Source organism: Equus caballus, chromosome 11, assembly GCF_041296265.1.
Source record: "Equus caballus isolate H_3958 breed thoroughbred chromosome 11, TB-T2T, whole genome shotgun sequence".
NCBI lineage: Eukaryota > Metazoa > Chordata > Mammalia > Perissodactyla > Equidae > Equus > Equus caballus.
In genome coordinates, this window is record NC_091694.1 from 47,507,596 (window position 1) to 47,520,302 (window position 12,707).

General features: G+C 52.3%; 1 protein-coding gene across 5 annotated transcripts in view; it reads right to left on the reverse strand.

Annotated features, from left to right (window-relative positions):
• The window catches only part of ITGAE (integrin subunit alpha E), a 65,920-nt gene extending 58,226 nt beyond the window's left edge, over positions 1–7,694 (reverse strand). For all 5 annotated transcript variants that reach the window (XR_002811660.2, XR_001377446.3, XM_014727998.3 and 2 more), the window contains exon 1: positions 7,496–7,694. Coding sequence is in view for 3 of the 5 variants with exons in the window: in XM_014727998.3 (XP_014583484.1) it covers positions 7,496–7,529 (34 nt within the window). In the remaining 2 variants the exon portion in view is untranslated. The remainder of the gene's footprint in view (positions 1–7,495) is intronic.
• Between the last annotated feature and the right edge of the window lie 5,013 nt (positions 7,695–12,707).

The window sequence follows — 12,707 nt, forward strand, 5'->3', positions numbered from 1 at the left end:
GGTGATAAGAACATTGCAGCCCTGCAAGTAAAACCCATGTACTTCAATGCCTACTGAAGCATTTAGGGGTGAAATGACTCTGATGAAAATTCCACGATGTGTGGGTTTTTTTAAAAATAATGCTTTGGGGCCAGCTCTGGTGGTCTAGTGGTTAAGTTTGGTGCACTCCACTTCAGCAGCCCAGGTTTCGTTTCTGGGTGTGGACCTACACCACTCGTCTGTCAGTGGCCATGATGTGGTAGCAGCTCACAGACAAAAAGAGGAAGATGGGCGGCAGACGTTAGCTCAGGGCGAATCTTCCTCAGCAAAAAAATATAACTAAATAAATTAATTAGTTAAAAAAATAAAATAATGCTTCTGAAACATTAGCATGCAAACCAATCTCCCAAGAGTCTTCTTAGAATGCAGACTTCCATTCAGTAGGTGAGGCAGCGGGGCTGAGATCTAGTCTGACAAGCTCCTAAATGGGGCCACGCTGCTGGTCCCCTGAGAAAATTCTGAGCAGCAAGGATTTAAAATGTGTTGGCAAAGGAAACAAGAAGGGACAGTGAAATAACTGCAGCAAGCGTGGCAAATCCTGATAATCGTGTCATCTGGGTGATGGGTGTATTGGGTTGATTATTGTTATTTTCTCTACTTTTGTACATGCTTAAAATTTTGTTACCAAAAACCACCCTTCCACAGGCTCAAGGAGGAGGTGGACTGTGAGGGGGCTCGGGGGCAGCGTCTACTCCCCCATCTCTGCATTCCCAGTGCCTCTCCCTGTGCCTGGCCCACAGCTGGCTCTGTACTCCATTCGCCTCCCTCCACACCTCTGCCTTCCCAGAATGATTTGTGGTGATGCATAAAAATACACAATACACTGAGGTAAAACTTGTTTTAAAATACTGGGGCAGGCAAAAAAAAAAAGGACAGAAGGAAAATAATAGTTAGAAAAAGACGGGTGAGGGGCCTGGCCCAGTGGCTTAGCCGTTAAGTGCACACGTTCTGCTTCAGTGGCCTGGGGTTCGCTGGCTCGGATCCCGGGTGCAGACATGGCACCACTTGGCAAGCCATGCTGTGGTAGGTGTCCCACATATGAAGTAGAGGAAGATGGGCACCGATGTTAGCTGAGGGCCAGTCTTCCTCAGCAAAAAGAGGAGGATTGGCAGCAGATGTTAGCTCAGGGCTAATCTTCCTCAAAAAAAAAAAAGACGGCTGAAAAAAAGGAAGGGTTCAGAGTAAACCAAGAAGGAGGCTCAGCTATCTTGTCTATCAACAAGTAGTTTCTATGATGGGTCCCACTTTAGTCTCTGAACACAGCACTGGCACTTAATAAAATTATTTGCCGAATAAATAAATAAATGAATGAATTCTCTTGAAGCCAATATAAGGATGAAAACAATTGGTTATACCATTCACAGTGTCCACAAAATTGGGAAAAAACTATGTTGATGAAGCAGAAAAAAAACAGAAAACCAGAAAAAAGTTTCCCTGAGGGTTCTCTTAGCAAGAACACTAGAAGAATGGGGGCAGGGTGGGGTAAAAAACAAACAACAACGAAATAGAATGAACAAACTTGCACCCCAGTTTTGACAGCGCTGTCAGTTGTGTCCTCCCTGCCGTCACCCCAAAGTAAAATGCAGACAATGCCTCCAGACCATGAGCTCTTCCCTGTCTGGGGGCCATGGATGCCTCTGCGAATCTGATGACAGCGTCAGAACTCTCCCCAACCCCCCAAGAGCACATTTACACAAATCTTACTCTCCCCGAAGTGCTGAACCCCCTCCTGGGCACTCAGTACCCCGACAGCCTCTTACCACAATCTGAAATGACCTTGCTCATCTCCTTCTTTGCTTATTGCCGGTGACTGTCTGCCCACTGGTGAGCCCCACCAGGGCAAAGACTGTGTGTGTCTGCTAGTTCACCGCATCACCCCAGGGCCTGGTGCAGCGGCCACACTTGGTAGGTGCTGGATGGGCAAGGGGGCTCATAGACTCCTGTGGACAGCCCATGGGCCCCCAAGGGCTCCAGATCAAGACCCCAGCTGGGGAGTGGAGAGCACTGTCCTTCATGAACACAGAGCTCAGATAAAGGATAACTGACAGGGAGTTTGGACTCAGGCTCCTTGGTCCAGTTCATGCTGAGCCCTGTATTTCCTGCTCAGCCAGGCTGGGTAAGAGTGGACATCATCGAGGGGCCAGCCCGGTGGCGCAGTGGTTAAGTTCACACATTCTGCTATGGTGGCCTAGAGTTTGCCAGTCTGGATCCCTGGTGCGGACCTATGCACCACTTAACAAGCCATGCTGTGGCAGGCATCCCACATATAAAATAGAGGAAGATGGGCATGGATGTTAGCTCAGGGCCAATCTTCCTTAGCAAAAAAGAAGGGGAGGATTGGAGGTGGATGTTAACTCAGGGCCAGTCTTCCTCAAAAACAAAAAAGAGAGGATGTCAGTGAACTGACCAGGAGAGAACTAAAACATGAGGACCACCAGCTTCTTACACGGGGTGTTTGGAAGGCCTCCTTTCCCCCTTTCCACATGTAACTGACAGACATGATTTGAAACCCCTGAGATAAGTCCCGTCTCCTCACTGGGCATCAGTAGCACCTCCCTGCCCAGCCCGATGCCCCATCTGCTAGGTCTGCTCTTCAGCCATGCGGAGCTCCTCTACACCACACTCCCTGAATTCTGCACCCTTCCCACCCCTGGGCCTTTGCACAAGCAGTACTCTCTGCCCAGCATGACTTCCTCACCACTCTTCTACTCTGCCCCATCCTTTAGGGCCCTGCTTAGGCACTCCTTGCCCCAGGAGCCAAGCGAGATTCTCAGCCAGAGTAACTCACTTGTCCCCAACATCCTGTGGTGTCTCTGTCTGGCTCTGACTAAATCCTGTCTGGGTCAGAGTGATCTGTGATTAAGTCTGTCTACCCCAAGCTGTGATCTGATCTGAGTCATCCGCGATACCCCCCAACCGCAAAGCCCAGCTCAGCACAGGGCCAGGCCCAGAAGAGGTACCCTGGAAATGTCAGAGGGGGCCAGAGACTCCTGTTCCCCACCCACTCCCCATCCCCATTTCACTTTGTTCATCTTGGTGTGAGATCCCTAAGGGGGAAGAGAGGAGATGAGCAGAGAGACAATCACATCTACCCTCCTGGAGCACCCGCTGTCCTCCAGGCACCATGCCAGGTGCTGAGGCTCAGAGAGGGCGAGTGATTTGCTCGTGGCCCATCAGCAAACTGAATAATTGTGCCTGGGGCCAGGTCTGCCTAATTCCAAAGCCTTTAGTAAAAACTGGAGGCACGGAGGGGTTGGTAAACAGAGAGAGGGCAGGGCCACAAATGGTCTGCAGAAGCTGGGCACGGCTCCCGTTGTGCCAGCAGCTCCCTGAGCTGGGGCAGAGTTCTGGGTTAGAACTGGTGACTAGGTCAGCGAGACCCTCCTGTGGCGGCAGAGAGGTGTGAGGGGTCACAGTACTCGCTGAGCTTTCCCAGTTACCCGCAGCACCGCTGAGAGCCAGCTCGCGCCTGGGATCTGCCAGGCGTGGGTCACCCTGCTCCAGCAGACGCCCTCTAGGCCCCTCACATTTACCTTTGCCTGGGCTGCCCCTAGATCAGGCAACCCCTTCCCTTCCCACTTCCCACCGAGACTCAGAGAAAACAGCATGGGCCTCAGAGGGAGACAGTCCTGAGTTCAAATCCTTGCTTTGCCACAGAGTCACTGAAAGACCTCGGGCTGTCACCTCACCCCAGTTTCCCCATCTGTGACATCATGCTGTGCAGATCAAATGGGGCAATGCCCAGCCCAGCATCTGACACCTTGGAGGCGCAGTATGTGGGTGCTGACATTAGTGTCATAACCACAAGGGAGGCCTGTCACATTCTCTCCGACAGCCCTGCCCTCCTTCTCAAGCCCCCGTTGTGTGCTGTCAGACACGAGAGCCCCGCTGAACCAGCATGTGACTACACTAACCACAGGGCCGCCTCCCCAAGCTGTCCCCAGTCATGTGCTGACGGAGTCAGACCCTGACCCTCCCTCCATCCTGTCAGCCACCGCCACCTCCCCGCTCAACCCCATCTCACCCAGCACACTGGGCATTTTAAATGCACGTTCTCACAGCCAACAGAGGCCCAGGGGGCACGGTGCCCCAGTTTACACCAGGAGCCGGCTGTAGAGCTGGGCCCAAACTCGGGCGTCGTGATGCCTGGCCCAGAGCACTCGGAAAGGCCAGGCAGAGGCCAGGCTTCAGAGGCGTCTGTCAGGTGCCTGTCCCTTGCGGTGGCCCACCCACCTCAGCCTTCCACACAGGAGCCTTATCGTCTACCCCAACCTCGTCACCCAAGCCCTCCCCTCCCGCCCCCTCCACAGTCAACCCAATAACAATGGCCCACAGGTCCTGAGCACTGCCCCAGGCACTTGTGGATCTTCCTCCTAAATATTTCTCAGGAGTGGCTCCTCCTCCCCAAGCCCACCTACCCCAACACCCCCGGACAGGACCACCGCAGAAGCCTCCTCTCTGGCCTCTCTGCCTCTCCTTTCTCCAGGACTCCTCCTTCCATGCAGCATGCAAGTCTTATTGTCACTGCCTGCTCCACACCTGCTGTGGCTTCCCACCGCCTTCAGGGTGAGGTCCGAGCTCCCTCGGCCTGGCACCCTGGACCTCTCCAGCCTGACTGCCCACGCGTCCCCCCATACACAGCGTACGAGCCAGCCACCCAGAGAAGGTTGGAGATGTTGGTTCCCCCATGGCCATGCTCCATAAGGCTTGCCCACGAACACTGCACTTCTCTGGCATCGTACCTCTGCCTGGAGCACCCTTTCCCCAACCCTGGGTGCGAGACCTGAAGGCATCCACAGCGGCCCCTCGGGCTGGGGCTAGAGGTATCACTGAATGTGTGTGACCTGCTTTCTCTTCACACGGGGGCCCAAGGACACGGACGGTGCGCCCTCACCCCCAGGGCCCAGCATGTCCTGGTTGTGGGGGACAGGCAAGTCAGAGCAGAGAGCCTTCTGCTCCCACTCAATCCTCAGCCTGCATCTTCCTGAACAGACTCCTCAGACCCCACGTCTTCATCCATAATGTTTCTCCTGCACAGAAAGTCTCCCCCAGCTCCCCCCAAGTCTGTGCTTCCTAAAGACATTCCCCATCCTCAGAGCCACCTCAGACACTTCAGTCCCCTATCCCCAGTGACGAAGGTTTTCTGTCACACACTTGCACACCGGTCTGGGGTTGTGCCCCTGGCAGAGGAGGGTCTGCCACCTCCCTACTCCCCCAGCAGGGCCACAGGCCTCAGACTGAAGTTGGGGCAACAGCAGAGCAGGACCTGGACTTCTGGCTCCTTCACCACTGTAAGCTTTCATAAGCTGATAGCACAGTTTCCTTCCTCACACGAGGGATGCAGACTCAACCTCTGAGACCCGGCAGGGAGAAGTGAGTGGCTGTGGTCACAGAATGGTGAAGACTGACCTGGGACCACAGGCTGTAGGATACGCGGCTAGGGGCGGGGCTATGGGCAGCTGCAGGGTTTCAGTGTGTCTGCCCCTGACTCAAGACCTCTCTGACAACTGGAGTTCTCTCATCTGCTCCCACGGATGAGAAGTGGACATCACTACAGGGGGTGGCTTGGGAAGGGTGGAAGGTCAGGGGCAGGCCAGGAGTCTCTCCAGCCTAGGGAGGCCCAGCCAGGCACAGGAATCAGAGCCGAGGGCCTGGCATCACAGTCTGAGGGGTTCCTCCTACCCTCCCCACCATCTTCTTGTCACTTTCTCAGACTCTCCCCAGCCCTTAAGACTCAGTGCCAGTCTCACCTCCTCCAGGAAGCTCTTTAGGATTGGTCCCTCCCTAAGTCTCAGGACCCCACAGCTTGGAGCAGAACTGCCACAGCTTCCTTTCTCCCATTCAGACTGGACCTGCTGGGCCCTGCTCTCACCCTCTTCCCGTAGCTTAGCCAAGCTGCGGGCTAAGAGACCTCCTTGCAAGCCTGTCTTCATCCTGCTGTCTGCTGTCCACCAGCCTGCAGAGTGCCCAGGCCTCAGAAGGCGTCAGATAAATGTCACCTGCTGAAAAAGGTGCTGGGGCGATGGCTGGTCATTCCAGAGGCCACAGGAGACACATGATCAGGAGCCCAGAGTGATGCCGGGGTTAATGTCCCAGGCCGTGGGGCATTGTAGAGCTGAAGGCAAGAGGGAGGCCTGGGCTGGAGTCCCGTTTCTACTGGTTCTTGCTTGTAACCCTGGACAGTCACTGCCCCTCTCTGGGCCTCAGTCACCTCCTCAGTGCCGGGAGGGGGGGACCAGAGTCTAGTCTAAGCCTCTTCTCTGGACATTCTTGGTGATGGGGGATCAAAGCCTTAAGCCATAAAAAAGCGTGAGACCCTCTCCACCCCCACCACGTAACTGAAAATACAGGTAAGTCTAAACTGTAAAATAAGGAAAAGGAAGTTCAACAAACTGCTGACCTTTCCATGATGACTATTTTGATGTTTTTGAAATATCAAATATTAAAATGTGTCCCAAAACATATGCTTTGCTGGTGCTCTACGCAGGTCTGGCCTGCCTCCTGGGTGGTCAGGCCTCATGGTGGATGCTAATTCTGAGTGCCCTCCCAGCATGGACTCAGCTCTCTCAGACACTGGCACTCACCTGCCGGCCCCCACCCATCCTTCAGGGAGAACTCAGGCTCCAGGAGCCTTGAAACACATCTGCCTGAGGTTCATGTCACTCTTCTGTCAGCTTCTGACCAGCGCAGGAGATCCCCAGGAAGCCTGCCCAGATCACTAGGCAGGACCACCCCAGCCTCAGGCTTGATCTGAGCAGCCTCCAGGGGCTCACTGAAGTGCTCAATCTCATCCCTGGGGCCTTGGGGGCAGGCAAGACTCATGGCTTGGCTTGCCCCAAGTGGCTTCCATGGGAGGTTTAAGGCCAGAATGGGACCCCTCAGGTGACGGGAAGAGAAAGTGCCCCCTCTCCCCACACACAGGTTCTCGTACTGGCCCTAACGTCAGGAACAGGAAGCAGGCTCCCCCAGTGCATTCGCCCTCTACCACACAGACACAGCCCCCACAGTTTCTACCAATGCTCACCTTCTCACACAGTCCTCACCCTCATCAGCTGAACCCCTGCGCTGTAACAGAAGGGTGCTCTGCCAGCCAGGGTGGGCATCATCGGCCTCCACGCTCTGAGGACAAACTTGGCACAGACCCCAGCACCTCCCAGAGTGGGTGCTGTGGGGAGAGGGCCCAGGGTGGGGAAGGGGAGGCAGCTGGAGGAGGAGCAGGGTGGTAGAGCTCTGGAATCTGAAGCCACAGGCTGTCTGTCAGCAGTGTCGACAGAGCCTCAAAAGCCCTTCCGAGCAAGCCTGGGGATCTGACCTACTGAGCAAGAGCATCTCCCTGGGGAAGTTCCCACACTTTCTCTGACCTCTGGCTCTGACTGAGCCCCATCAGAGAGACAGACGGGCAAGGCTGCGCTCAGGGTACAGCAGCGCCTCAGGGCACGGGGTGAGGCTGACTTACTGGTCATGTAGAGCAGACTGTGGAAGAGCCACATCCTAGCTGGAGCAGAGGCAGCGGTGTGAGCCTCGGCCTGTTCAGCTTCCCCTCAGCTCAGCGGCCAGGAGGCGGGGACAGAGGCACGCACACAGGCAAGGGCCCACAGGCACTTTCAAGTATTCAAAGACGCTCCCACTCGTACACAGCTGGCTGCGTGGCTTCCTCAGCAGCTGTGGGCTGGGTCCTGGGAGCTTAGAGACACATGTCAGCCCTGCTCCATCACCCACACTTTCGTGAAACAGTGAGCTGGGGTCTGGCCTGGGAACAGCTCTGGATGTCCTCGGCAGCAGACGTTGGAGGTGCAGGAGCAGTTCTAATCCGGCTGTTGTTTATCATCCATGAGTGAAGCCCAGTCCCCGGCCCTGCTCCAGGATCCCCACCAGACATAAGCCCAGCACCCAGCCCGGGGGTCCTTGGCAGAGGTCACCTCAGCGGGGAGAATGGGGTCTCCCCCTACAGGAGGTGTCCTCACAGCTAGAAACTGGGCTCCTACACCTGGCCAGAGCACTCACGGCCCCGAGGCTGCAGAGGGCAGGTGAGTGGAAAGACCCAATGTATTGAGTGGAATCACTGCCTCAACTCAGCTTTGGCTGCATTCTCTTTAAAACCTGGCTACAGTACCACGATGCTGGAACTAATCTAACAGAGCTCCGAGCTACCAGAAAAATGGAAGAAGTTCCATAAATCTTTTGGCATACCTCTGACCCAACCCAGCATCCCAGGGGATATACTGCCAATAGGCTGCAGTCATATTTAAACGCTAACTTCCTGATTTCTCAAATTTTCCCTGTGCGACCATCTGTCACAGAAGATAGTTTCTCCTGCACCCCTGCATGCCAGATTGTCGGACGTGCAGAGCAGTGCTGACCAACAGGACTCTGCGATGATGTTCTAGCTCAGCACTGTGCAATACGGCAGGCCCTGGCCACGTGTGGCTACTGAGCCCTTGAAACGTCACCAGTGAAATGAGGAACTGAATTTTACATTTCATTTAATTTTAATTAATTTACATTCAAAAAGGCAGGGGACTCTACGTCTCTCTCACAGGACTATCTGCATCCCCAGGGAGAGAGCACTTTGATGTGTTAATATAAGTGTTAAAACATAGCAGACAATGACGTTGAATTAATGACTAGATGAAAATCAACTTCATTGTTTCTCACACTGAAACCTTGCTTGGCCAAAGTTTAGTAAAGATCAATGACACCTAAAACACTTTTGCGTGTCTGCTTTGGTCTGACAAAATACCTATAACTAGTATGAGAGTGCCCTGACCTGACAAGGTTGTTTGAGTAGAGATTATAATTCACCATTTTTCACACTGTACCACCCAACAGAGAAGGTAAACAGCTGAAAAAGCGAAGCTCCAGGTCTGATGCTTCGCCTGCCAGACTACGAGGAGGCCCATCCCGAGTCACAGGTGGGAGTCCTGGCCTCTCTGCCCACCTTTCCAGGGCTGTGACTCTCCTCTCCCCACAGCTGTTTGGAGTGCCAGGGGCACTTGGCAGAGCCAGAGGGGCTCCTCTCCCCACCACTGGTCCAGAAGGTGAAGAGAGTAGCCTCAGGCCGCAGAACAGATGGCCAGCGGAGACAGCCTAGAACCCAGGACACAGCTTGCTCGAGATTGCTGAGAAGCAGGACTTTGCTTTTGGACTGTGAACTTCAGGACACCTCAGAAGGCCAGGCAAAGCTGATGACTGGATGCTGAAGCGGGTGCAGGGCCATTTTCTGCATCTTTGGAGACCTAGAATGCTGATTCATGCTGCATCCATCTAGGATGTATTTACCCAAGCTTGTTGGTGCCAGCATGGCAGACTCCTAATCATGAGTATGCATAGGGGCCCTTCAAGCCCCTGACACCTGACAGTAACTGCTGTGCCCACGAACCCAAACTTAAGATCCCAAGGGCAGACCAGGCTGTGTTGTAATGCTCCCCCTCACAGCATCTAGTACAAGGTTGGGTGTTCAGGAAGTACACGCGTATCCAAAAGGAATGTGAAAGTGGCTTCCTAACTCATTTTAAACAAATGTTAAGGGACCAACATGAGGGACATGCTACAACATAAGTGGACGGGACTCTTCAACAATGTCAATATCCTAAAAGACAAAGAAAGGCTAAGGAATTGTTCCAGATTAAAGGAGACTAAAGAGAGGATACCAAATGCAGTGCATGATTCTGGATTGGATCCTAGACCAGAAGAAAAACTGCTTTAAAAAACATTATCGGAACAGTTGGCAAAATTGAAACATGAACTACAGATTCCATCCTACTGTACTGACTAGATAAAATTATACATTTCCTGAATTTGATAACTATACTATGGTCATATGAGAGAAAGTCCTTGTTCTTAGGAAATGTACAATGTTTAACGGGTAAAGGGACAAGATGTATGCAAGTAACTCTCAAATAGTTCATGGTTCGGGGGGGAGGGGAGGGAAAGAATGATAAAACATGGCAAAATGTTCTTTCTTCTACCCTTAAAACTGTTCTGTAATTTTGAAATTATTTCAAAATGAAAAGTTATGAAAATTACAGGATGGAGGAGACACATTCAGCATGAGGTAAAGGATTAACTGTTCCGTCCTGAGAGTGAGTCCAAAGCACTGATGTCTGCACTCACCAGCAGGTGGGCGCTGTTCCCACAGTCCTGCCTCACAGCCTGAAGAGGCAGGAAATGTTCCTAATTACTCACTTGCCCGAGTCCTAGGAAGCTGGGGGGAGGGAATGTGGAAAAGTGAGGACTTTACTGAGACTAGAGGCGAGGACAGCAGTGGAGGACAGAGTGGGCAAAGAGGAGCTGTGGAGATTGAAGAGCAGTAGTAACCACTACCCTTGACTGAGCGCTCAGGAGGGAGAGCCAGACTCAGGGCCGAGGGCCGTCCACGCAAAGCCCTCATCTGATCCTCACAGACACCCGATTCGGTTGTCCCGATTTCATAGACGAGGATGTTGGCTCAAAGAGAGGTTAAGTACCTTGCCGAAGGCCAGTGGCCAGTAAGTGGCAGAATGAGGACTGCAAGAGGTCTGTCTCCTCCTGAACCAGGACTCTGAACCACTCTAAACCCCACTGCCTTCAGACCCATGGGCCTAAATCCTTCCCAGTTCCTGAGCTTTTAAAAAGCAGGGACCTCATTTCACAAACACACACTGGGATCCTGGCATTGACTGGGTGCATGGACTGAACTGTGTCCCCCCAAATCCATATGTTGAAGCCACAACCCCCAGGGTGACTATCTTTAGAGATAGGGCCTTTAGGAGACAATTAAGGTCATAAAGGTAGGGCCCTCATCCAATAGGCTTGGTGGTCTTAGAAGAGAACAGAGATCTCTCTCTCTCCATGTGTATGCACCAAAGAAAGGCCATGTGAGCACACAGCGAGGTCTGCAAGCCCGGAAGAGGCCTCACCAGAACCCAACTATGCTGGTACCCGGACCTTGGACTTCTAGCCTCCAGACTGAGAACGTAAATTCTGTTGCTTAAACCACCTAGTCTACAGTATTTTGTTGTGGTAGCCCACGCTGACTAATACACTGGGCTACCTCGTAAAAAATCTCCCAAATAAAACACTGAATGGTATCTGTGTGTGTGTTGCGGGAGGGGGACTTAGTAGGGACAGAGCAAGGGAGAGGATCCTCTTGTCCTTTCCTACCTCAGGGGCTGGGGAGGGAGGTGTTGCGCTGGGTCACGGAACCAAAGGTCCAAGGGCTTAGGCCTCTTGCTTGCCCCCACCTCCTTCGTGTCCAGCTACACCCCCATGCTCCTTGGGAAAGTACGGCAAAGACCCTAGAACTGACATTAGTACCAGAAGGAAATCTGGAGCTCAGCCCAGTTGAGCGCTTCATTTGACAGACAGGGAAACTGAGGCCCAGAGAGGTGAAGAGACTTGCTCAGTCTTTTCCAGTTTGTATGTGAGATCGCTCCAAGCCCAGCACCAGCCACCATCCTCTTTGACTCTTCCCAAAAGACACCACCTGAGCTAAAAGTGCTGCCTTTTGCTCACAGGCCCTCCGAGAAATCCTTGCCAATGACAAAAGGGGGCACATCACAGGATTAAGCATGACAACCCCAGGAAGGGACAAGAAGGCCCTGTCTCCTCTCCTGCCCATGATGTGGGCCTCTCGTCCTCACTGACCTGCACCGGCCCAGGAGCAAGGTGACAGTCTGAGGAAACATGAAGTCTCAACTATTGAAGGCCCTGGTCATCCAGAGAGGGCCTTCAGAACCACTCAGACAGACACAGGTGAGAGCCCTGGCGCAGGGGACCCACTTTGCAGGTTCAATACCACCCATACTCCAGAGTGTTATCTAAAGCACAGCAAAATCCCACTTCGATGCCTCACAACTATTTGAAATAGGCTTCTGAGGCAGCATTCCTCTAATTGGTGCAAGGAACATCAAAGTTCTGTGAGGAGATCCTAGAATTTCATTTGACAAAATGCTACAGTGTTTTTTCTTCTAAGATTTATTTTACAAACATGTAAGAAAAGTTTTATTGTTGGTCAGATTATGCAATAACAATCTGCCTTAAACCAAGTGTGCTATTCTCAAGATTACCAAAAACATTCTGTCCTTTTAGTTCTTAAAAGAAAAAAAAAAGGCTTAACTTCTAATTTATTTGTTACGTAAGGTTTAAAAGCAAATACTTACACAGCAAACTTAGTTGTGCAGCAATTAATCAATGTGTGAAGCCATGATTTGCTGTTCACTTTGATCCAAACTGCCTGTGAGCATCGTCCCATAACTGCAGGCACGTTCCCTAAGAGCTGGAATGCTGCTTTACGCAGAAGTGCTGCTCCAGGAACGAGCTGCTGCTTCTCGCCTTCTTTGTACTGCCGTCCCTTCCACACCAACAGGACCAGAGGGTGAGGACTGGCTCACCAGTCCCTCTTTGGGGTCTTTCACTCACCCGCCAGCTTCCTTTCCTGCTCTCCTGTGGCAGATGAATGCTTTCTAAAAAATATTCTGGACTATTTATATGATTCTCTAGCAAATTCCTTATAAAGCTAGGTAAGCTTCAGCTCAGATATGGCCAGATCATTGAAATTTGAATTTTATGGAGGTCTAATTAATGAGATTTTTTTCTTATGTAAGTACAGTTTACGCACTTCTGAGTAATCTTCCTCATTCTGAAATCTGGTGGTCTCAGCTAGAAGCAGACTAGCCTGCAGACAAAGG